This window comes from Aquarana catesbeiana, linkage group LG07, assembly GCF_042186555.1.
Source record: "Aquarana catesbeiana isolate 2022-GZ linkage group LG07, ASM4218655v1, whole genome shotgun sequence".
Taxonomy (NCBI): Eukaryota; Metazoa; Chordata; class Amphibia; order Anura; family Ranidae; genus Aquarana; species Aquarana catesbeiana.
In genome coordinates, this window is record NC_133330.1 from 151,373,229 (window position 1) to 151,400,342 (window position 27,114).

General features: G+C 45.0%; 1 protein-coding gene across 2 annotated transcripts in view; it reads left to right on the forward strand.

Annotated features, from left to right (window-relative positions):
* The window catches only part of WBP2NL (WBP2 N-terminal like), a 69,773-nt gene that overhangs the window by 31,003 nt on the left and 11,656 nt on the right, over positions 1–27,114 (forward strand). The window contains exon 6 of one of the 2 annotated variants that reach the window (XM_073592719.1): positions 20,638–20,766. The exons of the other annotated variant lie outside the window; for it this stretch is intronic. Within the exon in view, the coding sequence (XP_073448820.1) occupies positions 20,638–20,766 (129 nt within the window). The remainder of the gene's footprint in view (positions 1–20,637; positions 20,767–27,114) is intronic. 2 annotated transcript variants of the gene reach the window in all.

A 27,114-nucleotide genomic window follows, 5' to 3' on the forward strand; every position in this document is an offset into this window, starting at 1 on the left:
AACGACAAAAACACTCATATAGGGAGGGAATCCCTGCTGTCCTGGACGACTCCTAGAAACAGAGTTACCGTTAAGTCTAACTCCTAGATTTCTCTAGTCGTCTGCCCAGGACAGCACTAGAGAGGATCAAGAACTTACCAGATTAGGAGGGGCTACCGCTTGGAGTTCTTTTCTCCCAAACGCTTGGTCTTGCGCTGAGATGGGGTCCAATCTATAGTGCTTCATGAAAGTCGAGTAGTTTTTTTTTTTGTTTTGTTTTGTTTCAATATTTCTATTGAAGAAATAGCAGGTTACAAATAATTCGACGTTGAACTATACTGCATATATACTTGTAATACATCGTTACAAACAAAAGCAGGAACATGAACCAAAATGTTACATATATAATTCTCTAAGACACGTACATCCGTGGCACAAAGTTTAGGACTGAAACTAAGGCATAAGGTCTGAAGTTTTTCCTAGGGACCGGGTGTTAAACCTATGCCACATGCACCCCCAACGGGAACTAACTGTGCGTGGGTGAGGTTGGAAATACCTTAGGATCATGTCTTTAACTAGCCGGTCTCTCCGTTATAGTCCTCTTAGTTGTAAGTCCTATTGTTGCTGTGGATAGTCAATGTGATTTCTTTTTACTAAGACCTGTCTATGGGGATAGTGAATGCGTGTGGGGATGCAAAGACTAAAATAAAGAGGGTGTTAGGGAAGGAAGGAGGGGGTGGGGAGTTCAAGACCGAGTGTGGTGCTTGTATGTGAGGCAATATGTATCATCTCGTCCCCCAGGCCGAGCTATGCAGGTTTCAACATAATGTTGTTATAGTCTGTCGTTTCTTTAAAATGTAACCAGCAAGCCCATGTTGTATAAAATTTAGTCGGCGTATCCCTAGCTTGATGTATTATATCTTACATCTCAGCAATTTTCCCTATTCTACGGAGCCATTCAGAAATGGTGGGAGGAGAAGTAGTCCGCCAGTGTGTGGGAATGCAGAGTTTCGCTGCATTTATGAGGTGTAGGGTAAGAGATTTTTTTATAGGTTGATGGTGGTATAGATATATGGTGTAAGAGATATTGGGCCGGTGAGAAGTCAGGGGTATAAGTTGTGATCTGCGAGGTAAGTCGGTGAACTTCTGTCCAGTATGGTTTGATTAGGGGACATTTCCACCAGATGTGTAGTAGAGAGTCGTGAGCGGTGTTGCATCTCCAGCAAAGTGGAGATACCTAGGGGTGGAATTTGTGGATTCTGTCTGGGGTTCTATACTATCTAGAGTATATTTTGTATCCATTCTCTTGTGCGGTTACATTTATAGATCTTTTATGAATGTGAGTATATATGTTATGCCAGTCTTCTTGAGTAAGGTTCATGGATAATTCTCTCTCCCATTTTTGGCGTGTCGTTTCTTCCATGGACGGTGTGTCGGGGAACAGTAGAGAGTACATGTCTGAGATGATGTGCCTCTGAGGGCTGTGACTTGTGCATAGGGCTTCGAACGGGGTATGGTCTCTATACCATTGGGATTGTGGATTCGAGCTCTGTAAAAAATGACGAATTTGGAGATATTTGAAGAAGGGTATGTCCATGTCAGGAAGTCCGGTTTGGATGTGTTGGAAGGATAACAATTCTCCTTTATCAAAGAAGGATTCTGCTCTGATGGACCCCGGTGTAGGTTCATCATCAGTGTCAAGGCGTGTGATGCCCGAGGGAAAGTCTGGGTTCCAGTTAAAGAGGAGTTCCACCCAGGGGGGCCGTCAAAAAAAAAAAAATTAAAAGTCAGCAGCTACAAATACTGCAGCTGCTGACTTTTAATTGGGCACTCACCTGTCCCTGGGTCCAGCGATGCGGGGGATCGAAGCCCCGCTCGTCCCCCCCCCCCCTCCGCTCGTCGGCGCCGGCATTTCAACTGTGGGCGCCGGGCTGTGGCTTCACAGCCTGGCACCCACTGCGCATGCGCGAGCGGCGCCGCGCGCCATGATTGGCCGCTCAATCACCTGGGACCTGTAATGGGTCCCAGATGATTGACAGGAGGGAGGGAGCAGAGCGGAGCCCTTCCTGTGCCTGGGGGGGAAGTGATGTCACCAGCCCAGGCAAAGGAACAGGCAGACTACGAGGGACCACCTAGCAACAGGCATTTAGAGGTAAGTGAAAAAAAAAAATATCCAAATGTGTTTTTTTTTTTTTTTTTTTTTTTTTTTTTAGAATTTTTCCAGGTATTTTTGTGTGGGGTCAGTGGACCGGGTGAGGAGGCAATGGTCATTTTTTTTACAGACTGTGCGAAAAGTTTGTAATGTGGGGCCTGTTAGAGAATGTGATTTGTTTTCTTGCGGTGTTTTGTGTGGGCTTATCCATGGTAAGTGGTGAATAGGCAGGGAGGAAAAATTTCCCTCTATATCTATCCATGCTTTAGTCCCTGAATGTAAGTGCCAGTCTATGATTCTAGCTAAGTGGCACGACCAATAATATTTTTGTATGTCAGGGAGGCCGATTCCTCCTTTCAGTTTAGGGATCACCAATTTTCTCCAATTTATACGTGAATGTTTGTTGGCCCAAAGAAATTGTAGGCAAAGCCTTTTATATAATATTAAAAGGAAAGTTGGGGGAGGGGACAACCCAAAGGAATAGGTTCAAAAAAGGGGTTACTTTGAGCAACAATATAGTCTAAGATTGGTAATGTGTTAAAATCAATTTTATTGTATTATCTTAACATATAAAATCACAACTTAAATTAAACCTATAAATATCAAAACTATGATGCAGTAGGCCTCGAACAAACCAGACAATACAGACTAGACAAACAGTACATTAAAGAACATATATTGCTACCCAGTCAGGGCATGTTGCATTGTGCCTCATTGGCCTGATGGTTTAGTCAGTTAGTCTAAATAGTGGTAGATTACTATCAACCAGTGGTGCTCGATAATCAATTTAAAGTTTAGATGTAGTGTGGGCCCCTGTGGCAGGATGCAATAGGAGGGTAAGAAGTGCAGTGAAAGGAAGGCACCTGTGCTGTATTAGGGCAGGATTAGGACTCCTAACGGTATCTGAGTAATGGAGATTCTGGTATTCCTCAAGATTAAATAAGGGGAAGTATGGACAAACTGTCCTGTAACAGTACTAGCTCCTATACAGTAAACTAGAAGTCATTAATCATCCCGCCGTAATATTGAGAGTCCTAATTAAGACTGGTATCAAATATGTGGTGGGGGGGTTTTTTGTTAAGGGCTTTAGATTTGGAGAAATTTATTTGGAGATTGGACAGTTTCTTGAAAAGGGAAAAGTCTTTTAATAGATTGGGAAGTGTGGTGATGGGGTCTGTTAGGAATAGGAGAATGTCATCGGCGTACGCTGCAATTTTGTATTGTTTGTTGGCTATTTTGACTCCTTTGATGTCTTGATTCAACTTAATCCTGCGGAGTATTGGTTCCATTGTGAGTATAAATATGAGGGGGGATAATTGACATCCCTGTCTGGTTCCGTTCGACACGGAGAAGGCATCCGACAGAATACCGTTAACCCTGATTTTTGCAGTTGGGGACGAATAGAGGGTTAAAATGTATTTAAGCATACGCTCTTTAAACCCCAGTTTGCGTAAGACTTCCGTCATGTAGTCTCAGGCCACCCTGTCGAATGCCTTCTCCGCGTCGGGGGAAAGGAAGAAACCCGGGGTGTTGGAGGACGACAACCAGTGGTGAATATTAATAGCTTTCAGGGTATTATCCCTGGCTTCTCGCCCGGGGATGAATCCCACTTGATCTAGGGAAATCAGCGAGGGGAGTAGGGGAAGTATACCTGTCTGCCCGGCTGACCGTTCCAGTAAGCGAAATAGGTCTGTAGTTGGAAACTATGGTAGCGTCTTTACCCGGTTTCGGTATCATCACAATGTGGGCTTCGAGAAGGTCCCTACATTTGTCAGGTTGTGTATATAGTGAGTTGAAAGTGTTTAGGAACTGTGGTATGAGTGTCTCTGTGAAGGTCTTATAGTAGCTGACAGGTAGACCATCAGGGCCAGGGCTTTTGCCTGGTTTTAGTTGTTTAAGGACTTCAATGGTTTCCTCCTTTGTGAAAGGTTTGTCTAACTCGTCGGCTTCTGCAGTGGTGATGGGGTGTGGGCCAAATTGTGATAGGAAGTCCTCTATCAGTTTTTTCTTGTCATCAGTTGGGTCAGTCGTTGGGTGAGTCTTTAAATTATATAATTTGGAATAAAATTGTTGAAACTGGTTTGCTATACCGATTGAAGATTCTATTTTGTTCCCTTGTGGGTCTAGGATATTGTGGATAGTTGAGTTTGCTCTTTTGGATTGGAGGGCTCTGGCGAGCATTTTACCAGATTTGTTCCCAAATTCGTAAAAAAATTTTTGCGATAGGGCAAATTTACGTCTAGTTGATTTCCTTATTTCCTCTAGGAGATCTTCCCTGGCTTTCAATAGCTCTTGGAGGTTTTGATCTGCTAACGATTGCTTGTGCTTTCCCTCTAGAGATTGTTTAGAAGTGCTTGCCTGGCTTTGCGCTGTTGCGCAGTTATTGAAATTAATTCTCCCCTAATGATGCATTTATGAGCCGCCCATAGGGTCACCGAGTTGGTGTTGGAGGATGCGTTTTCTCGAAAGTAATGTGACAAGCAATCGTTAAGTCTCTTCTGGTGTGCAAGATCCGTTAGGATAGAGTTATCTAATCGCCAGTTCAAATGTCTCCTGTAGGAGGCTGGGAATGTAATGGTGATGGAGATAGGATGATGGTCCGATATTATCATTGGATCAATTGTAGCAGTCAGAAGTGAGTCTAGGTCGCACTGAGACAGGAAAAGGTAGTCTATCCTTGTATACCTATTATGGGGCGGGGAGTAGAATGTATAGTCCTTAGTATTTGGGTGCAGTGTGCGCCATGCGTCATGTAGAGCTAGGTTGGCCAGTTGTGTTTTGATTGCACGGAGTGCACGATAGGTAATAGGGGATGCACCTGAAGATGCGTCCATGGAGGGGTTGAGGGCTAAGTTGAAGTCACCCCCAACAACCAGCAGACCCTTGGAAAATGTGGTGAGGTTTTGTAGGGTGTCACGAATAAAGGGGACCTGCTGCTTATTGGGGGCGTAGAGGTTGGCCAATGTGATAGGCTTATTGTGCAATTTGCCTTTCAGAAAGATGTATCGTGCATTGCTGTCAATCATTGTGTCGTGTATCTGAATGGGACAATTTTTGGAAATTAAGATGGAAACTCCCTTGGTTTTGGCATCTTTATTTGTGGCATGGTATACCGTTGGGTAAGATGAGTTAAAAAGTTTGGGAATAGCGTCCGATCTAAAGTGTGTTTCTTGGAGAAAAACTACATCTGCTTTGGCTTTTCGTAGTAGTAGAAGTAATTGCGATCTTTTTTCGGGGGTATGAAGTCCCCTTATGTTTAAGGAGTATAGCTTGACCTGGGGGGTGTCACCTTTTCTAGGAAGTGGCATTTCGTTATCAGGCGTTTACACAGTGTGTATGTGTAAGCGGTGTAGGTGTTGTGTGAGGAAGCGAGGGGGATGGGGTGGGTGCGGAGAGGATAAGGGAAAGGGGGTATAGTAGGAGGCTGATACTCCTAAACCGTAAACCGAGCAGGTCTGGAATCAAATCCAATACCTGTATTAATAGGTTCGGTAAGGTACAGAGTGAGGGCAAAGAGAACCTGTCTAAGAGAGGCCCTCTCCGGTCCAAACTGCTGTGGGGGGGTTGAGAAAGTCTACACGGGAAAGATGAGAAGTGAAGTAAGATTGTGGTATACCGCTACTTTCTAAGCCAGAGACGGGAGAATACATGTGTTTGGGAAGCGTTGTGTGCATTTTGGCCATTTCTATTGTGGTTTTCCTTACGTTCCTATCTTTGGTGCCGGATATGTGAATGAAATAAATGGATATATTTCTAATTTGGTAAGTCGGGCGGACCGTTAGGTCAGGGAGGAAATCTTAATCCACCATAGGTGCCCAGTATTGTTAACCGCTGTATGCGTATACATGTATGGCCGGACCAGTCATGGAGGTCTGGTGTAATGGAGTTCAAACATAGAGGTCTTGCAGAAACAAAATCAACAACTGGTAAAACAATAAAACAAACATAGCCTTGTATGTAGCCGATAGCTGACCACTGTATATTAAGAACGTAACCTGAACATGTGAATGTCTTGAGGTTTCTGATTCCCGTCCCAAATGAGACCATGAATAGGAACTCCAAGATCTGAAGTATCTCTATTTTATGTATGGGACGAAGGGGTGTTTTCGATAGAACAGGGTATACAATTTCACCTTGTTTTTTGTGGTGTATGGGGTCATAGTCGATCATGGGAGAGTTATGCTATGAGTCCCTATAGCTCGTATGACCTATCTTCATCTGCTGGGTAAATCCTGAAGTATGCCCTGTTAGTCAGTGTTATGTGTGTGAAACAAGGTCAAACTTAAGAAATAAAATGAGCTAGCCTTGGTCTCCTCCACCGCCATTATCATCCCCAAGTATGTGAATCATAGATAGAATGGGAGGGGCGGTAGATATGTGATGTGCCAGATGAGGCGCATTAGTCGGAGATAAGCAGGCTTATGTCAGGGAGTTTCGTGAATAAATAGAGACATTGGGGGCAAGTTAAAAGGGTGATTGGCAGTAGGGAAGCCCCGGCCAGCTCATATCAACATACTCTTCATACATACTCCATTCTTATTATGTATGGCAATGAGTTAATGACATTAGGACATTTAAATTTAAATTGTTGTATGTAAAGATCATGAATAACATACCACTTTTAGTATCAAAAAGCAGATTAAATAGTTTGGGCAAAACAAGAAACAGTCCCAATGTACAACCTGTTAGATCGATCGTTATGAAGGTGATGGGGCAGATAAGGCATTCACTTTTAGGGTAAAATAGTCTTGTATTGTGAGATTCATAGTCTCAGTTAGCAGATGTAAAATGTGCAGAGACTTTTGAGTGGTAAGAAATTTGAGTCCTCAAGAGCGAGAGAATGTTGCTTACCTAATCAGATCTAGAGGTCGCAAAAGTGAACGATGGGAACTGTCCATCCTTAGAATGCGTGAACTTAAACGTTCCTAAAAGAAAAAAGAGAAAAAACAAAAAGGAAAAGAGAAACACCTGGTAACTTTTCTTTGCTTGCGGTGAGCCTCTGTTCAGGTAGGCGGGGATCGATCCTGAGTCGGGCCAAAATCTCTTCTGGCTCGTCTTGATCACGGAGAGTCGGTTGGGCTGGTGTCATTGCAGTTTCCTCTGGAGGATGTGTGCAATCTGTTGCCCGATGTTGATCTGCGTCTGCGATATCTGGCTTCCTGCGTTTCCATGGGTTCTTCGTGGCATTGATCTCTCTTAGGTGGGGGGAGGCGGAATTCGGAGTACCAATTTGGGACATCCATCATAGGGATGCCCATGGCGTCGCAGAAAGATGGCAGGTCTTCGGGTACTCTAAGTATTGCTGTGCGGCCGTGATAGGTAGCGGAGAGACCAAAGGGGAACTTCCATCTGTATGGTATGGCTTTGGCGCGAAGTGTGTCTAGGAGTGGTTTCAGATCTCGTCTGTTCTGCAAGGTAATGCCAGAAAGGTCTTGGTATATGTGTATCTCTGAGCCACCATGTGTGAGTTGGATCCTATTTCTCGCTTTGCGGAGTATGTCTTCCTTCAATTTGTAGTCCACCAGGCAGCACACTACATCTCTGGGGGGGTCAGATTCTTTACCTTTGGGTCTGAGTGCACGGTGGATTCTCTCCATATCTATGTTGGTCTGTGCTGGCCGGTCTAATGTTGTTGAATAGGGATGTAATGGCGGCAGGAAGCTGTTCATTTTCAACAGATTCAGGCATTCCTCTGACACGGAGGTTGTGTCTTCTGCCCCTATTGTCCAAATCTTCCACATGCCTCTGTAGGTCTCTCAATTGAGTGGTGTGTGCATCCATCTTGTGAGTCACTTTGCGGAGGACCGTGTGGTGCTGGGCTGTAGTTTTTTCCACATCTTGAACTCTGTCAGCAATGGCGCGAATATCAATGCGCAGGTCGGCTATGGCCACTGACAGAGTATCTTTAATGTCTGCCGCCACTGTTCTGAGGTCTAGGAGGCTTGGGTGTTGCTGTGTGAGCGCGCTGTGGGCTCCGGAGTCTGAGGTGAGGAGGCTAGAAGTCGCTCCAGGCATTCCAGGCAGTGGCGGTGTTGAGATCTGTGAGGGAGTGTGGCGGGATGCCGCTATGTTAGATCTCTGGGAGCGGAACAGTTCGGGGATGCTCTGGCTCGTACCGCTCTGTTGATGTCCTCTTGGTGAGCGGGAGCGTGAAGCGGAGGATGTCCGTGAGGCTGTCCCCATCTTTCAGTGTCCGGCAGTGCGGTCGGACGTTTCCCTGGAGCGGAGAGGCTGTGAAGTAGTGGGAGCTAGTCTCCTAAGCGTCCATCTTCCCGAGCAGCCAGGCCACGCCCCCAAGTCGAGTAGTTTGACCATGTTGCTGCTCGACAGATTTGTTCTAGTGTCGCACCAGCTCGCTCCGCCCAAGAAGCCGATAGTGCCCGTGTGGCGTGAGCCATGGGGGGAAAAGGGACATTCCTTTTTCATAATCTTGTAGGCTTCCACAATAGCTTGTTTAATCCACCTTGCGATTGTGTTTTTTGAAGCTTGGGACCCCAATTTTTTCCCCACATGTAAAATAAATAGGGCATTGGATTTTCTAATGCTGTTCGACATTTCCAGATACTGTAAGACAGAGGCTCTCACATCCTGTTGGTGGAATTCTAGAATGACGGTAAAACAATATCCTGAGTTCTATGGAAATTTGTCACTACTTTAGGCAAAAACCCTGGGTCTGTGCGTAGCACCAGTCTGTCTTCAAAAACTTGCAAAAAAGGCTCTTTAATGGAAAGCGCCTGAAGCTTGCTAATGCGTCTAGCTGTGGTTATGGCTTGACCCATTTTAAGGACAGTTCTTCTTCCTGTGACCATTTTATCCAACCCTGTAGTACTCTTGACAGGTCCCATTGTGGCAAAATCTTAAACGGAACAGGTCTAATTCTGGCTAACCCCTTTTAAGTATCCTGCTAACTCGCGGGTCTAACGTCAGGGGTTGCTCTAAAAAAAAACAGACAAGGCCGAAACCTGCACTTTTAATGTGCTAATAGCCAGTCCTTGATCCGCGCCGTCTTGTAAAAACTCCAAGATGGCTGGAATACCTGCAGACACCTTCTTGGTATCTAACCATGAGCAAACAATTTTCCAAAACTTGACATAAATCACTTGGGTTATCTTCTTTCTACTAGAAAGAATTGTGTTTACCACCCTGACCCTTAGACTTCTTCAGGAGACTTTCTTCAGACACCAAGCCGATAATTTTAGAGTCTGTATTCTTGGTAACAGAACTGGGCCCTGGGACAGGAGATCCTTCCTCTCGGGCAGCATGAGGAGAGGATCCTCTGTCAGACATAACAGTGTGGAAAACCACGGCCTTTTTGACCAATACAGGACCACTAATATCATCGTGGTCCATTCCCGAAGGAATTTCCTCAGGACTAGAGGAATAAGTTTTAATGGGGGAAAGGCATAGCACATGGGAAAGGCCCACCTCTGGGCCATGGCATCTTTCCCTTTGGCCCCTGCTTCTTTTTGTAGCGAGAAGTACACCGGAACCTGGGCATTTGTTCTGTTTAGTGACCATTCCGACTCGGACACTTGGTGTTAGCTCAGAAAGTCCGCCAGGTGGTTGTCCACTCCTCTCAGATGGACTGCAGATTCTGATTTCAGGTTTCTTTCAGCCCAAAACAAGATGATACTTGTTAGTCTGATTAAGGGCGGACATTTTGTTCCCCCTTGCTCGTTTAAATAAGGCACTGCTACCACACTGTCCGAGAGGATCTGTACGTGGTGACCTTTCACTCTCTGGCAAATGTCTTTAGCGCTTCCCAGATCGCCTGTAACTCCCTCCAGTTGGCAGACCTTTGGGACTGTACTTTCTCCCAGCACCCTTGGGCTACTTTTGACCCCCAATGGGCCCCCCAGCCCCAAGCACTGGTGTCCGTGGTGATACGAACGGACACTGGAAGAGACCATAATAGACCCTGCACAAGGTTCTCTTCATTCCTCCACCACCACAGAGACCTTCTGGCCTTTGAAGATAGGCGGGTGGTTGTGTCTATCAATTCCTGCGCTCCGTCCCAGCTGTTCAGGATGTTGGCCTGGAGACACCTGAAATGGGCCCTTGCCCATGGTACCGCAGGAATTGTTGCTACCAGAAAACCTAGAACTGACATAGCTGAGCGGAGGGAAATTGCCAGATTGTTCTGTAAAAAGGTTGCAGTCGCCTTCAACTTTTCTACCGTCTCCTCTGTGAGATAGATCTTTTGGGTCACTGAGTTCACCAAGAACCCCAGGTACTCTAAGACCTGTGTTGGTATTAAATTTTACTTTTCTTTGTTTATCAACCACCCCAGTTTTTTTTAAAAGGAAATGGCCACCTGCAGATCTCCCTGTAATTGGAGCAAGGAGGGGGCAAAGAATAAAAGGTCGTCCAAATATGGTATGACCGATATCTCTTTCAGTCTCAGGGGAGCCAGTGCTTCCGCCAGGATTTTTGTGAAAATCCTGGGGGATGAGGACATGCCAAATGGTAGGGCCCTGAACTGAAAATGTCGGACCTGCCTTCCCCACTGGATTGCTATTATCAAAAATTTTTGAGAGTCCTCGTGGATGGCGGACGTGTAGATAGGCGTCCCTCAGATCGAGGGAGGCCATGAAACAATCTGGGGGAAGAATTGACTTTACCGAAAAGATTGATTCCATCCGGAATTTTTTGTGTTACCCAGTTGTTTGGTAACTTCAAATTTAGTATTAGACGGAATTTTCCCAACAGTTTCTTTACTACAAAAACGAGAGAGTAGAAACCGTGATTTTCTTCTTGCTGTGGCACTGGAACAAGAACCCGCTGGTCCGCCAAGTTGCCAATTTGTGACAACAATGCCGTCGCCTTCTGAAGATCCCTGGGAGGCGTGGTCACACACGTCCTTGCAGGTGGAGTGCCTTCGAAATGTATTCGATAGCCTTCCCTGATTATCCTCAGTATGAAAGCATTTGGGGTAGTCTTTTCCCACTGTGGGAGGAACTGCCCCAGTCTCCCTCCCACGGGAACCAAGCCACTGGGATTTAGTGTTTTTTTTAGGAGAGGAAAACAGAACACCTTTCTGTTTTTCCCCTTCCCCGCTTTTTTTTTTAAGAGTTGACCCCTTAAAGGTCTGTCCTTGTGACGGCCCTTGTCTTTGGGGGACGAAAAAAACGTTTTGCTGGGGCTTTCTTAGTTTTGGTAGAGAAGGCCTTTTTCTTGTCTGCTTCAAATTGGATGCCACACAGCCTAACTTTTGAGGCCTGGTCCCCCGACCAAGATTTTAACCATAACACTCTGCGAGATGACTTTATAAGGGCATCGGTTTTTGCTGATAGCTTGAACAACTCGGCATATGCGTCTGCCATAGAGCCCGCTGCCTTATGCAGCATGGGAAGGGAATCCAACATTTCCTTCCTGGAGGTCCCACTTTCCAAATGACCTTGTAATTGGTCCAGCCAGATTATGAGCCACTATTGTTGTAGCCATTGAGGGTTTTAGGTTCGCCATGGCTACTTCCCATGACCTTTTCAGTAGTACCTCCATCCTCTTGTCCATGGGTTCCCTAAGGACACCCATGTCCTCAAAGGCGAGGTCTGTTGATTTGGAGCACTGGGAAAAGGCTGCATCTACTTTGGGCACCTTGTTCCAAACACAGGCGAAATCCTCAATGAAAGGGAATCTCCTCTTCAAACTCTTGGGGAAAAAACAATTTTTTCTCTGGCTCCACCCACTCTTTTTTAAGAGTCTGCCAGTGCGCTGTGTACCTGAAAAACCCTGGTTTGGTCATCCTTCAGGGTCTGATACATCTGGTCATGCAAAGACAAGCAGACTTGCTCTTTTTTAATCTCAAGTGTCTCGTAGATCACCCCCAATAAGGCATCAACCTCCTCGAGTGAGAGCCTATATCTGTGTGAACTTGTCCCTTGGCTCGGAATATCTTTGAATGATGCCGCCTCACTTGGTTCATCCAAAGAATCCGATTCCTCTTCCCCTGATTCGTCACCCACCTCTGGGGCGGAAGCAGGGGGGACTGTGGCTGGTAGTTTTGGGGTTTCAAGGTTTGCCAGCATTGTCTTAATGATCTTCATTTCTTTCTGGACCCCAGAAATCAATTCTTTGCAGGCCCCTGTTGCCTCTTTGTAAACCAATTTGTCAATACAGGGCTTACAGAGGGGCTTGTTCCACCCCTCCTTAAATTTGTTCGCCCATGACGGACATTTCCTCTTTCCCCTGACCTCTCCAGTTCTTTGGGCTGAGACAAGAGAAAGAGAGAAGGACGACAATGGAAGGGAAAAAATAAAGACAAGCTACCGTCAGCAAAACCTTTTGGCAGAGTATGGGTGTACTTCACCAACACCTCAGTGCATCCCCACCAGCCGCTGACAGGATTCACAGGACTCTTTAGTCCGGATCCCATCTAAAAGGGGGGGGGGGGGGGAGGGCAAAAAACGGGCTACCAAGGAGTCCATCACCTCGCCCCAGCCCCGGAGCTCTAAGGCACCCCTGTGTCCGGCTACCTGAGCTGGGTCGGTTCCACTGCAACCTGGATCGGCTGCATCCGTGCTGTCTGTTTCCTTCATTAAGGTCATTAAGGATGACTGTGCTTTGGAGTAGCGTTTTTCCCTTCTGTGGCTGGCGCCCTGGCTCCGTCGTCCATGCTCGCCGCGTGACCCGGAACCGGAAGTGGTGCGCCGGAAGTCCCTTCTCTCCTTCCAAGGGCCGGATCTCGTGGCCTACGCCCGCCCCCCCCCACCTGACACACGCCAGACACACGCCAGACACACTTGTATCCAGCAACCGAGCGGGGAACGCTAGCCCTCCCTGGGCTATCAAGGAGGAGGATGCCGGCACCAGCTGCTCTCAACCTGGCCGGGGGACCCAGATGCCTGCCACCTATTAGCGACTGTTGACCGCAGGTATGCAGACCTCCTTCCCCTTCTTCCATGCGTGACTCCCAGGGTCGGGGGAAGGAGAGTTCCTATATCCAGCCTCCTCCTCTGATGGAGGAAACACAAATACTGAAGCAGAGGGATGGAAGCCGCCCTTTAAAGATCTGCTGATGTGTTTCCTGCCTCTGGAGGTGGAGCCTATCTCTCTAGTGCTGTCCTGGACAGACGACTAGAGAAAAGCATATTTATGATATAACGGAGACACAGGGGAACTTATTGTTCTAATACAGAGGAGATGGGAGCTTTTTATACAAGTGGCTTAACAACCACTTTAAAAGGAACTGTCTTGCCTGCATGTGATAAATATGTCAGGGTTGACATAGTGATCACATGATCACGAACCACTCTAATTGGTTCTTCTTTGTAATTTGGTTCCTGATTGTTGTTAGGGACCCCATCTGTCAATTACGTGGCTGCTGGCACTTGAAAGGTAAGATGTTCATTAACATACATTAATAAACAGATTGTTGGTGGCAAGAGATTAAGGCCCCTTTCACACTGGGGTGGGGGCGGCGTCGGCGGTAAAGCGCCACTATTGTAAGCGGCACTTTACCGTCGGTATTCAGCCACTAGCGGGGCAGTTTTACCCCTCGCTAGCGGCCGAGAAAGGGTTAAAAACCACCGCAAAGCGCCTCTGCAGAGGCGCTTTGCCGGCAGTATAGCCGCACCGTCCCATTGATTTCAATGGGCAGGAGCGGTTAAGGAACGGTATACACTCCGCTCCTTCACCGCTCCGAAGATGCTGCTAGCAGGACTTTTTTTCCCGTCCTGCTAGCGCACCACTCCAGTGTGAAAGCCCTCAGGGCTTTCACACTGGAATCAAAGCAGCGGCACTTTCGGATCGGTTTGCAGGCGCTATTAGCGCAATAGTGCCTGCAAACCGCCCCAGTGTGAAAGGGCCCTAAGGGTGAGGACTTTTTTTTTTTTTTTTTTTCTCACCAGAAAACCATAAATAAAATAAAAGTATTTAAAAAATGAAAAGAGAGAACGATGGGAGCATTTTGTTTTTCTTTTTTTTTAGTTTTTATTTCACCTTAGATTATTTTATGGCAAAGTTCAATCAATCTGACTACTTTAGTTTTAAAATAATGCAAACTGTTAAATGAATGAGAAATACAACATTAACATTATTTATTTAGCTTTGTTGATATGCCTAAGGGCTCTTGCACATGCCAAAAACACCACGATTTTCGGCGTTGTGGCAGATTTTTCACTGATCTAAATGCAACCCATTTGCTTTCAATGGGCCTGTACACACAGGGGCGTAAATATCAGTTAACTAGCGCCACGTTCAGATCATAAAAACAATACAAAATCTGTTACTGCTCGGTATTTTACATGTGTAAATCCCACCTTTCCCTGATTATAATATAGCTGGAAGAATGTTTGTGTGGTTGTAAACATGTGTACTATATAGATAAAACTTGCATTTTTAGCGCAGGGACCCTTTGCCTGGAAGATCCAGTTCTCATACGTAAGTACTGTGTGCAGGGACCCTAATACTGTTCTGCTACATGATATCCTACGGAGAGCAAAACAAACGCCTGAAACCTGTTACCCAGCACATCTAAGCCTACAGCTGGAACCTAACTTTCTTTATCGTACATCATGGGACACAGAGCCTTAACTAATCACTTAATGGGTTATAGGCCACCTTCAGGTAATGGACACTGGTATACCCAATCCAGAAAGTTCACTCCCTATATAACCCCTCCTCCTTCCAGGAGCAAATCAGTTTTTTTCGCCAATGTCTAAGGTGTTGGTCACGAGTGAAGATGTGCTCTGAGGAGCTCCAGGAGGGATCCATGCTGGATTTAAATAGCCTCCATAGACCAGATCCATCCAAAGCGCCACTGAAGCCAAAGTGGATGGTACCTGGGCCTCGTATCCCAAGCACGAGGTTTTGCCTGTAATGCCTCTTTGTAGGGCTGGACCCCAGGACCCAGGGCTTGGGTCACGCTACATTACCTAAAGCTTTCCTGGTGAGGTGCTTTTACGGGTCCAAGGGAGTGGAACCCCTTTATTAAGGGACCTGGTTCTTGAAAGTTTGCTAAACTCAGCCCGCCGTGATGTGTGAAGGTTGAATTGTCTGTTAATTCAGCAAATCCTGTGGCAGGGATAAGGTAAGGGAAGAAACCTAGGAACTAAAAAGTCCACCTATGCTTTGTTCTTTAAGGGAAAAAAATTACTCTGCCTCCCCCCCCCCCTCGTGTTGGGTCTGTAGACCCAAAAGAGCCTGCGCACGAGCATGGGAACATTTAAAAAAAATGAATTAGGGGGGCAGGTTTTCGGAGGGGGTGGGGCCTTTAGCGCAGTGCCGTGCAACGTCCACAAGGATGCACGGCAGGCAATGATAATCAAAACGCAGCTGGGACAGTCTCTCCTCGGCTGACGAAGAGGAAACAAGCAGTCTGCACACAGGGACACAGGAGCTGTGGGGCACGTAAGGGTTGCAACTGGCGTTCCTGATACAGGAAGGACACTTTTTTTCCCAGCACTAGACTGAACTTAATAGCGGCTTTACTGTCATGACTATGTTCAGCGATTAAGTGCAAGTGTATAGTGCCTCTGTTTTTTGTGCTTAGGACTATGCCTGCCAAGAAAGACACCACAAAGACCAAAAAGGTACCAAAGGTTTCACCCCCAGGTGCTAGGATCTCGAGTCACATTTCCACGCTGTCATCCTCGCCTGAATTACCAATTATGGCAAGCCAGGGTGAGCCATTGGAACAAGTTAATGGTGCAACTGCTTCTCACATCTCAGCCCCTGTATACGTGACTGAAGATGTCCTTTCCTCCACCCTGCAGGGTCTGGAAGGAAGATTAGTGGCTTTAATCGCATCCTCCATTGAAATGGATAGGAAGTGTGCTAGATCCCCCTCCCCCACTTCAGACCCTTTGCAAGGGGAACAGTGGGCACAAAATGAGGTGTTAACCTCAGGCGATCAGGAGGAAAGACAAACTGATGATTCCTCTGCGGAAGAAATAGCGGTAGATGAACCTTTTTCAGCCTCACAATCTGAGAAATTGCTGATACAATCTCTTACAGAGATGGTTCGTTCTACTTTCATACTACCCCTATCGGAGTCTCCTCAAAGCTTGTTTTTTTTCCTTGGATTCCTTAAAACCCTCACAGCCTTTGCATGCGTTTCCTGTGCACGCATTACTAGAACAGCTTATTTTTTCTGAATGGGATCACCCAGATAAGCATTTTCTCTCTCCCATGGAGGAGAAATTCACCAAGAAATGGAAAGTACCAGCAGTTGATGCTGCGATTTCCAGTGTGAATAAAAGCCTAACTTGTCCAGTAGACAATGCACAAATGCTTAAGGATCCGATAAAAGGTTGGAATTCATGTCAAAATCTACTTTTTCCCTGGCAGGTGCCGTTACTCAGCCTGCAGTCGCTGCAATAGGTGTCTGTCAATCCCTAAAGGACCAGTTTAAACAGGCCCTTAAAGAGGTTCCTGCACAACAAGCCAAGGAATTGGCTGAACTACCAAAAGCAGTATGCCATAGATGCCATTAAAGATTTGATTCACCAGGCGTCCCGCCTTACGCTTATGCTAGTACATATGCGTAGAATCCTGTGGTTAAAAAATTGGTCAGCCGAAACACCATGTAAAAACCTTCTAACTGGGTTCCTTTTTTATGTGGAGTGGCTATTTGGGGAAGATTTGGACAAATATATCCAAACAATTTCTAATGGGAAAAGTACTCTTTTTTGCCAGTCAAAAGAAAGTATAAACGCCCTTCATTTAAACAGGCTCTTTCCCCTGCGCCAGGGGCCTCCGCCTCTAGCCAGTGGCGATGACCTCCGCCGTCAGACTCTAGGGGAAAAACCTGAGGGTCAGGCCCAGACTCAAAAGAAGTCCTGGGGCCGGAAACCTGCAAAGCAGAATCCTAAAGCCTCATCATGAAGAGGCAACCCCCCTCACCAAGGTGGGGGGAAGACTTCTTCAGTTTTCGGAAGTCTGACAAGAGGAAATTCAGGACAGTTGGGTCATTTCCACAGTAATGCTGGGGTACAAGCTGGAATTTCTGGACTTTCTACCGTCTCGTTTCCTGAGATCAAGCATTCCCAAAGATCCAGAGAAAAGACAATCTCTCTTTCAGGCACTAGACCGATTAATATCTCAAGGGGTGATCATACAGATCCCCGCAAAAGAGCAAAGTTTGGGGTTTTATTCAAATCTTTTTATGGTGCCAAAACCAAATGGAGATGTCAGACCCATTCTAGATCTAAAAAAATCTAAATCAGTTCCTGAAGATCCGCTCCTTTCACATGGAGACGATCAGATTAGTAGTTTCTATCCTTCTACGACAGTGGTTCTCAACTCTTGTCCTCAGGACCCACTAACAGGTCAGGTTTGCAAGATAACTGAAATACATCACAGCTGATAACATTTGCTGCTCAGTGATTGCAGTATTCTAGTCTACATCTCCCCAAGGTAATACTTAAAATCTGGCCTGTTTAGTGGGCCCTGAGGACAGGAGTTGAGAACCACTGTTCTAGGAGGAGAACTTCTGGCATCAGGGATGCATTTCTGCATGTTCCTATATTTCCCGCTCACCAAAGGTTTCTGCGGTTTGAGTTAGAACAGCAGCATTTAAAGTTTGTAGCCTTGCCCTTCGGGCTAGCTACAACACCCCGGGTGTTCACAAAAGTGCTGGCCCCACCTCTAACCAGGTTAAGGGCACAGGGCATAACAGTCGTGGTGTACCTAGATGATCTATTGCTAATAGACCAGTCGGTGGCTCGTTTGGAGCAAAGCGTACGTATTACAACCAGTTACCTGGAAAGTTTGGGTTGGATTCTCAACCTAGAGAAATCTTCCTTAATAACGCTAAAAAGGCTGGAGTACTTGGGTCTGATCATAGACGCAGCCCAGGAAAAGGTGTTCTTGCCTCAGGCAAAGATCAACTCCGTAAGAGAACTGGTGCGGATGGTCAGGTCAAAAGGCCTTTGCAAAATTCGCCTTTGTATGAGGTTGCTAGGAACCATGGTGGCTTCATTCGAAGCGGTTCCCTATGCCCAGTTCCATTCAAGACTGTTGCATAACAGTATCCTGTCTACTTGGAACAAAACAATTCAAGCTTTAGACTTGCCAATGCGGCTCTCCCCAGGAGTGTCCCTAAGCCTCAGTTAGTGGTTAGTAACCCAGAATATGCTGAAAGGAAAATCCTTCAGACCAGTTATCTAGAAAGTGGTAACGACAGATGCCAGCCTTTAAGGCTGGGGAGCAGTACTAGAAAAGACAACTGTCCAGGGACAGTGGTCAAAAGCCGAAAGAACCTTGCCCATCAATATCCTAGAGATTCGGGCAGTTCGTCTGGCTCTGAAGGCCTGGACTTCCAGGTTACGGAATTGTGCTGTCAGGATCCAATCCGACAATGCCACAGCTGTGGCCTATATCAATCACCAGGGGGGCACCAAGAGTCTCCCAGCGCAGAACCATATTCTAACTTGTACAGAAAGGAATGTTCCATGCCTATCGGCAGTCTTCATTCCGGGAGTAGAGAATTGGCAGGGGGACTACTTGAGTCGCCAGCAGTTATTCCCAGGGGAATGGTCTCTTTACCCCAACATATTTTTGGGCTGTTTGCCAGATGGGGGACTCTGGATGTAGATCTTCTAGCGTCCAGGTTCAACATAAAGTTAGTCAACTTTGTGGCCAGAACAAGGGATCCACTCGCATGCAGAACGGATGCGTTGGTGACCTCGTGGGATCAGTTCTTACTGATCTATGCATTTCCCCCTTTTCAGTTGCTGCCTCGATTTCTTTGCAGGATCAAGCTGGAAAGAAACGCGGTAATTCTGGTAGCACCAGCATGGCCCAGAAGGTCATGGTATGCAGAAATCATAAAGATGGCAGTGGAGGGTCCATGGTCCCCCCCCCACTACGGCCAGATCTGCTCTCACAGGGACCGATATTCCATCCTAACTTACGGTCTCTAAATTTAACGGCTTGGCTATTGAAACCCACGTTCTGACGAAACGTGGGCTTTCCGGGTCAGTTATCTTTACCCTGATTAATGCAAGGAAGCCAGCTTCCAGAACTATATATTATAGGGTCTGGAGGGCTTATGTTTCCTGGTGTGAATCCAAGGGTTAGCACCCTCGGAGATATATCATGGGCAGAATTCTTTCCTTTCCACAATAAGGGGTAGAAATGAAATTGGCCTTGAGTACTATTAAAGGCCAAGTCTCAACTTTATCGGGTCTTTTTTCAAAGACCGCTTGCTACACATTCTTTGGTCCGGGGTTTTATGCAAGGGGTGATTCGGCTTAATCCGCCAGTCAACCCTCCCTTGAACCCTTGGGACTTGAACTTAGTTTTGTCAGTGTTACAAGAACAGCCATTTGAACTGATACAACATATTCCCTTAGTCCTTCTGACAAGGAAGTTGATATTTTTGGTTGCTATATCCTCAGCAAGGAGGGTTTCGGAATTGGCTGCTCTTTCTTGTAAAGAGCCATATTTGATTAATCATGAGGTCAGGGTGGTGTTACGCCCTCGTCCAGACTTTTTGCCAAAAGTGGTTTCCAGTTTTCATCTGAACCAAGATATTGTCCTGCCATTGATTTTTCCAAAACCATGTTCCAGGGAAGAAAAGTCACTACATTGTCTTGATGTGGTGAGAGCAGTGAAAATCTATTTAAAGACAACTGCTCAGATTCGTAAGACTGATGTTTTATTTATTCTGCCAGAGGGTCCTAAGAATGGACAGGCAGCGTCGAAATCCACTGTCGTTAAGTGAATTTGGCAAGTTATAATTCAAACTTATAATTTAAGGGGTAAGATTCCCCCTTTTCAAGTTAAGGCGCACTGTACCAGAACGGTTAGTGCTTCTTGGGCAGTGCGTCACCAGGCCTCCATGGCTCAGATCTGTAAGGCCGCAACTTGGTCTTCAGTGCATACATTCAGAAAATGTTATCAGGTGGATGTAAGGAGGTATGAGGATATCGCCTTCGGGTGCAGTGTGCTGCAGGCAACAGTATAGGTCCTCAAGTCTGGGGGTACCATCTGGGTTGTGTCTTCCTCCCCTCAAGTAGCATTGCTATGGGACGTCCCATTAAGTAATTACTTAAGGCCCTGTGTCCCATGATGTACGATAAAGAAAATAGGATTTTTATAACAGCTTACCTGTAAAAATCCTTTTCTTGGAGTACATCATGGGACACAGAGGTCCTTCCCCTCTTTTGGGATTTAAGTATATTGCTTTGCTACAAAAACTGATGTGCTCCTGGAAGGAGGCGGGGTTATATAGTGAGTGAACCTCCTGGATTGGGTATACCAGTGTCCATCACCTGAAGGTGGCTTATATCCCATTTAGTAATTACTTAAGGCTCTGTGTCCCATGATGTACTCCAAGAAAAGGATTTTACAGGTAAGCTGTTATAAAAACCCTATTTTTTCCAGTCTTTTTCTACTGTTGTGTGTGGAAGTAGACCTTCCCTGTGTACTTAAAACTACCTGCTGGCTATTAAATTGGAGAGAGGCATCTGTATTCTACAATGATTTGTCTAGACCTGTACGATGTATATCTCATTGTGTCTTTATGTTTATTTATATGTGCATTTTTACCTTTCGCTCAGGTCCTAGCATGTATCCACCTGAGTTGAACCCAATGTACATGGCACCTCCACCTCCTTACCCAGGACTTCCATACAACGCAGCCCAAGCACCTCCTGGCCCCACTGTTTGGTCAGAACCTGGTACGCTAGGTAAGAACCTGATGCTAGATGTACTAATAAAATGACGGGTGGAAAGTTGCTTTCTCTCTTCTTCTTACTGGTAAGAAATAAAACGTTACAGCACACAGGAACATAGTCACATTCTTATACACCTATGTGTAGTATACAGTATCTCACAAAAGTGAGTACACCCTTCACATTTTTGTAAATATTTTAACCACTTACCAACCGGCCCATAGCCGAATGACGGCTGCAGGGCGGTTGGATAACTCTGGGAGGACGTACTATGACGTCCTCCCAGAATTCCCCTCTCGCGCGCCCCCTGGGGCGCGCACCCGAACACATCCGTGACCGCCGGGTCCAGGGGACCCGGCGCATCACGGATCCCGGTAAATGGCCTCTGATCGCGGCCGTTTACCATGTGATCGAGCCGTCAAATGACGGCGCGATCACATGTAAACAGACCGGCGTCATCTGATGACGCCGGTTCCTCTCCTCCCCTCCTGTGTACCGATCGGGAGGGGGACAGATGGATGTCTGCAGCGCTGTGGGCTGTATGTGTAGTGCCCACAGCGCTGCACAGAGACATCCATCCATCCATCCATGCTCAGCCATCCCTCACTACTGCAATGCTGTGCAATACTCTGCAATACCCCCACAATACTCTGCAATACCCCCACAATACTCTGCAATACCCCCACAATACTCTGCAATACCCCCACAATACTCTGCAATACTCTGCAATGCCCCCACAATACTCTGCAATGCTGTGCAATACTCTGCAATACCCTCACAATACTCTGCAATGCTGTGCAATACTCTGCAATGCCCCCACAATACTCTGCCATGCCCCGCCATACTCTGCCATGCCCCGCCATACTCTGCCATGCCCCGCCATACTCCGCCATACTCCGCCATACTCCGCCATACTCCGCCATACCCCGCCATACCCTGCCATACCCCGCCATACTCCGCCATACCCTGCCATACCCCGCCATACTCCGCCATACTCCGCAATACCCTGCCATACCCTGCCATACTCCGCAATACCCCGCCATACTCCGCAATACCCCGCCATACCCTGCCATGCTGAGCCATGCTCAGCTGTACTCAGCCTCTGTATGTGGCCAGGCTGTGGAAGTCTCACACGTGTGGTATCGCTGTACTCAGGAGGAGCAGGAGAATCTATTTTGGGGTGTCATTTTTGGTATGTACATGTTATGTGGTAGAAATATTGTATAAATGGACAACTTTGTGTTAAAAAAAAAAGCGTTTTAACCACTTCCCGCCCGCCGGCCGTCATACAACGTCCTTGACTTTGTGTGGAGATATCTGAATGATGGTTGCAGCTACAGGCATCATTCAGATATCAGCTTTTTCAGCCGGCGATTCCCTACACCATGAGAACGATCATAGCAGCCGTTCCACTGCTTGATCGTTCTTACGGGAGGCGAGAGGGGACGTCCCCCCTTCCCGCCGCCTTGCGGTGCTTCTACCGACTCACCGCTACGATCGAAGCCAGGATCTTTTTTTTTTTTTTTTTTTTTTTTTTAATTTCAGGCTTCCCAGCCTAGAGGTGAGATGTGGGGTCTTATTGACCCCATATCTCACTGTAAAGAGGACCTGTCATGCCATATTCCTATTACAAGGATGTTTATATTCCTTGTAATAGGAATAAAAGTGGTCAAAAATTTTTTTTTTGGAAAAAAGCATCAAACTAAAATAAATAAAGTAAAATGAACAATAAAAAAAAAAAAAAAAATTTAAAGCGCCCCTGTCCCTGTGTGCTCGCATGCAGAAGCGAACGCATACGTAAGTCCCGCCCACATATGAAAACGGTGTTCAAACCACACATGTGAGGTATCGCTGCGATCGGTAGAGCGAGAGCAATAATTTTGGCTCTAGACCTCCTCTGTAACTCAAAACATGTAACCATAAAGCGTCGCCTATGGGGATTTTTGAGTAGCAAAGTTTGGCGCCATTCCACAAGCGCGTGCAATTTTGAAGGGTGACATGTTGGGTATCTATTTACTCAACGTAACTTCATCTTTCACATTATGCAAAAACATTGGGCTAACTTTATTGTTTTGGTTTTTGTAAAGCACAAAACAGTTTTTTTTCCAAAAAAAAACGTTAAAAAAATTGCTGCGCAAATACCGTGCGAGATAAAAAGTTGCAACGACCGCCATTGTATTCTCTAGGGTCTTTGCTAAAAAACATATATAATGTTTTGGGGTTCTAAGTAATTTTCTAGCTAATAAATTATGATTTTTACATGTAGGAGAGAAATGTCAGAATTGACCTGGGTGCTCCAGAACGCCTGTAGGTGCTCCCCTGCATGTTGGGCCTCTGTATGTGGCCACGCTGTGTAAAAGTCTCACACATGTGGTATCACCATACTCGGGAGTAATAGCAGAATGTGTTTTGGGGTGTAATTTGTGGTATGCATATGCGGTCTGTGAGAAATACCCTGCTAATATGACAATTTTGTGGAAAAAAAAAAAAGTAAAAAAAAAACCTTGATTTTGCAAAGAATTGTGGGAAAAAATGACAACTTCAAAAAACTCACCATGCATCTTTCTAAATACCTTGGAATGTCTTCTTTCCAAAAAGGGGTCATTTGGGGGGTATTTGTACTTTTCTGGCATGTTAGAGTCTCAAGAAATTAGATAGGCCGTCAGTAATTCAGGTGTGATCAATTTTCAGACATTCGCACCATAGCTTTTGGACTCTATAACTTTCAAAAAGACCAAATAATATCCACCGATTTGGGTTATTTTTACCAAAGATATGTAGCGGTATAAATTTTGGCCAAAATATATGAAGAAAAATTACTAATTTGCAAAATATTATAACAGAAATGAAGAAAAATGTATTTTTTTACAGATTTTTCTGTCTTTTTTCTTTTACGGCGCAAAAAATAAAGAACCCAGCAGTGATTAAATACCACCAAAAGAAAGCTCTATTTGTGTGAAAAAAAGGACAAAAATTTCATAAAGATACAGTGTTGCATGACTGAGTAATTGTCATTCAAAATGTGGGAGCACCAAAAGCTGAAAATTGGTCTGGTTAGGAAGGGGGTTTAAGTGCCCAGTTGTCAAGTGGTTAATATAACTTTTAATGTGACAACACTGAAGAAATGACACTTTGCTACAATGTAAAGTAGTCAGTGTACAGCTTGTATAACAGTGTAAATTTGCTGTCCCCTCAAAATAACTTGACACACAGCCATTAATGTCTAAACCACTGGCAACAAAAGTGAGTACACCCCTAAGTGAATATGTCCAAATTGAGCCCAATTAGCCATTTTCCCTCCCTGGTGTCATGTGGCTCGTTAGGCTTACAAGGTCTTAGGTGTGAATGAGGAATAGGTGTGTTAAATTTGGTGTTATCGCTCTCACTCTCTCATACTGGTAACTGGAAGTTAAACATAATAAATAATGATATTTGAAGCGCTTCACAATGTGCATGAAAATGAATATATAAGAATAAATATAAATAGTCAAATAAATCCAGCGGTGAGTAAAAATTCCTAAAAAATCCAGCAATCAAAATAGTGTAAAATTATAAAAAATTAGTGACACCAAATGTGTAAAAAAATTCACATAAAAAATCCACATAAAAATAAATATATAGGGATGTATTCAGAAGGTTCAATTATACAGGTGTAGAATCCTGATTGGTATAGAGCTTTTGATCACTAGCAAAGCTGTTTAAAAACACTTGCTTAATTAAGGTGCTCATTGACCTTCATAGTAACAATGTGCTCTTTGCTTCTATTCACAACCAATGTGAGAATCATAAACAGGCAGATAAGAGAAAAAAACAATCATTGTGCAATAGTTAGGATACCAAGGTACACTGGCAAACTTCAATCCACTCACGTGTGCCTTATAGTGATAAGGCATATGCAGGTTTTACTATAGCAGTCAGCCGCCTTAGACAGGAGCAGATTCAATGCAGTACACTGTGTGATACTGCTGATCTGCACAGAGCGTCCTTGGCAGCTTTGCTAGTGATCAAAAGCTCTATACAAATCAGGATTCTACACCTGTATAATTGAACCTTCTGAATACATCCCTATATATTTATTTTTATGTGGATTTTTTATGTGAATTTTTTTACACATTTGGTGTCACTAATTTTTTATAATTTTACACTATTTTGATTGCTGGATTTTTTAGGAATTTTTACTCACCGCTGGATTTATTTGACTATTTATATTTATTCTTATATATTCATTTTCATGCACATTGTGAAGCGCTTCAAATATCATTATTTATTCTTTTTAAGTGACTCTGAAAACACTCTCTTTTGATAGCAGCCTCACTTGGTTTTATGTGTAATTATCAGCTATTTAGCATCACAGCGCTTTGTGTTTTATATATATATGGAAGTTAAACATGGCACCTCATGCAAAGAACTCTCTGAGGATCTGAAAAAAAAAGAACTGTTTTTCTACATAAAGATGGCCTCACTCGTCTCACTCAATTTAGGTTTCGTCTCTGATTATTTTTTCTTTATTTAGCTATATTTGGGCTTTAAAGAAGCTGTCATTGTAGAAATGTGGGTGCTACCTGAAGTAGATATGTTGGTCACTCACCTAAAATAAATATGTGCATTAGGAATAAGCTTGAGACTGTGTACTCCCCACCCCACAGCTACATGTACACATAAGAGCCGGGATGCTGTTGACATCATTGACCTAATATGGCCATATGACCATGCTACTCTATTAAAGTAAGGTAGAGGTACTTTAATTCTATCCACTATTATGCCCCGTACACACGGTCGGATTTTCCGATCGTGTGTACACAAATCCGACGGACAAAGTGCCACGCATACTCAGAATAAATAAAGAGATGAAAGCTATTGGCCACTGCCCCGTTTATAGTCCCAACGTACGTGTTTTACGTCACCGCGTTTAGAACGATCGGATTTTCCGACAACTTTGTGTGACCGTGTGTATGCATGACAAGTTTGAGCCAACATCCGTCGGAAAAAATCCTAGGATTTTGTTGTCGGAATGTCCGAACAAAGTCCGACCGTGTGTACGGGGCATTAGACTGCCTAAAACTATTTAGGATAAAATGTACTCTGAACTGCAACCTGAACTTTTACATTCTATTCCAGTGCATTATGTCATACAACATCTTATTAAATCACAGTAGTCTGGTGCACATCAGAAACTCTTTATTCTTAGATGAAATAAACATAGACACCTGTTTTATGATAAAGATATTGGTATATTCAATAAATATCCTAGGGTAGATGTGGCTGTATTGAAACTGACAGGGAGCTCATCCCTTTTGATGAAACAGATTATCAGACTATAAAAAGATTGAATCTCCAATAAAAACGTAACTGGGATGCATCAGCAGCTTTGTTTTACCACATCTTGGTGCCATGTGTTACAAGATGTTTAGTTATATGACTTGAGCATCTAGATGATCATATCAAAGGAGGTACACCTACAGAAGAAATTTTGGAGTCCTTTACCGTTCTTAAAGCAGACCTTCCACTTTCCACTTGAGTGTTGCACAGGTGCGTTCTGTCATCTTTCTCCCGCCATTTCAGTCTAGAGGAAGTACCTGCCTGCTGCTGCACTTCTGAAATGCTTTATGGATTATTCCATTCTCAGTCGCTTTACACTGTCCATCTACTGTGACTCTTTTCAGCATCTAGAGCTTGGGCTTGTGAGTACCTGGGGCCTTACCTGAATTCCAGCCCAGTTGTTTTCCTCTGCAAAATGCAACATATCTTTCTCAGTATTCCCAGAAGAGTCCCAATATCTTTAACCTCCCAAGTGTCCACAAGACAGAAAATAACCTGACCCTATTGGACCTTCACCTCTAAGTGTGCCTGAGGCCCCTATAACCACCTCTGACACAGACACCTTACAGTCTAATTCCATATGATTCAGATTTACAAAGAACGCTTGATAATCTGATTAATGCAGTGCATCTTATCCTGTAGTTGGATAATTAGCCTCCTGTTCTGGGCATAGGGTCCCTTAGAGACTGCAGTGGCTTTCAAATACAATTGGTATGTAAAACATTCTTCTGTGAGGACCAGAAACAATGTATGGAATCATCAATGTGTCCTGACAATGTGAAGGGGCCCTTTCCCTTAAAAATTTTATTTATTAATAATTGGTCTCTGTTTACTGTAGACACTCCAGCCATCCGCCCTAAGAAGAATACCATCAAACAGCTTGATTATGTTCTTAGCTTTAGAGCAGTGGTCTCCAAACTGCGGCCCAGGGGCCAGATGCATTTCTTTGCTTTCCTCTATCCAGCCCTTGGGAGACTATTCCTCCAACTGACACCAATGATGAGGCACTATTGATCCCACTGACACTGTTGACGGGGCACTATT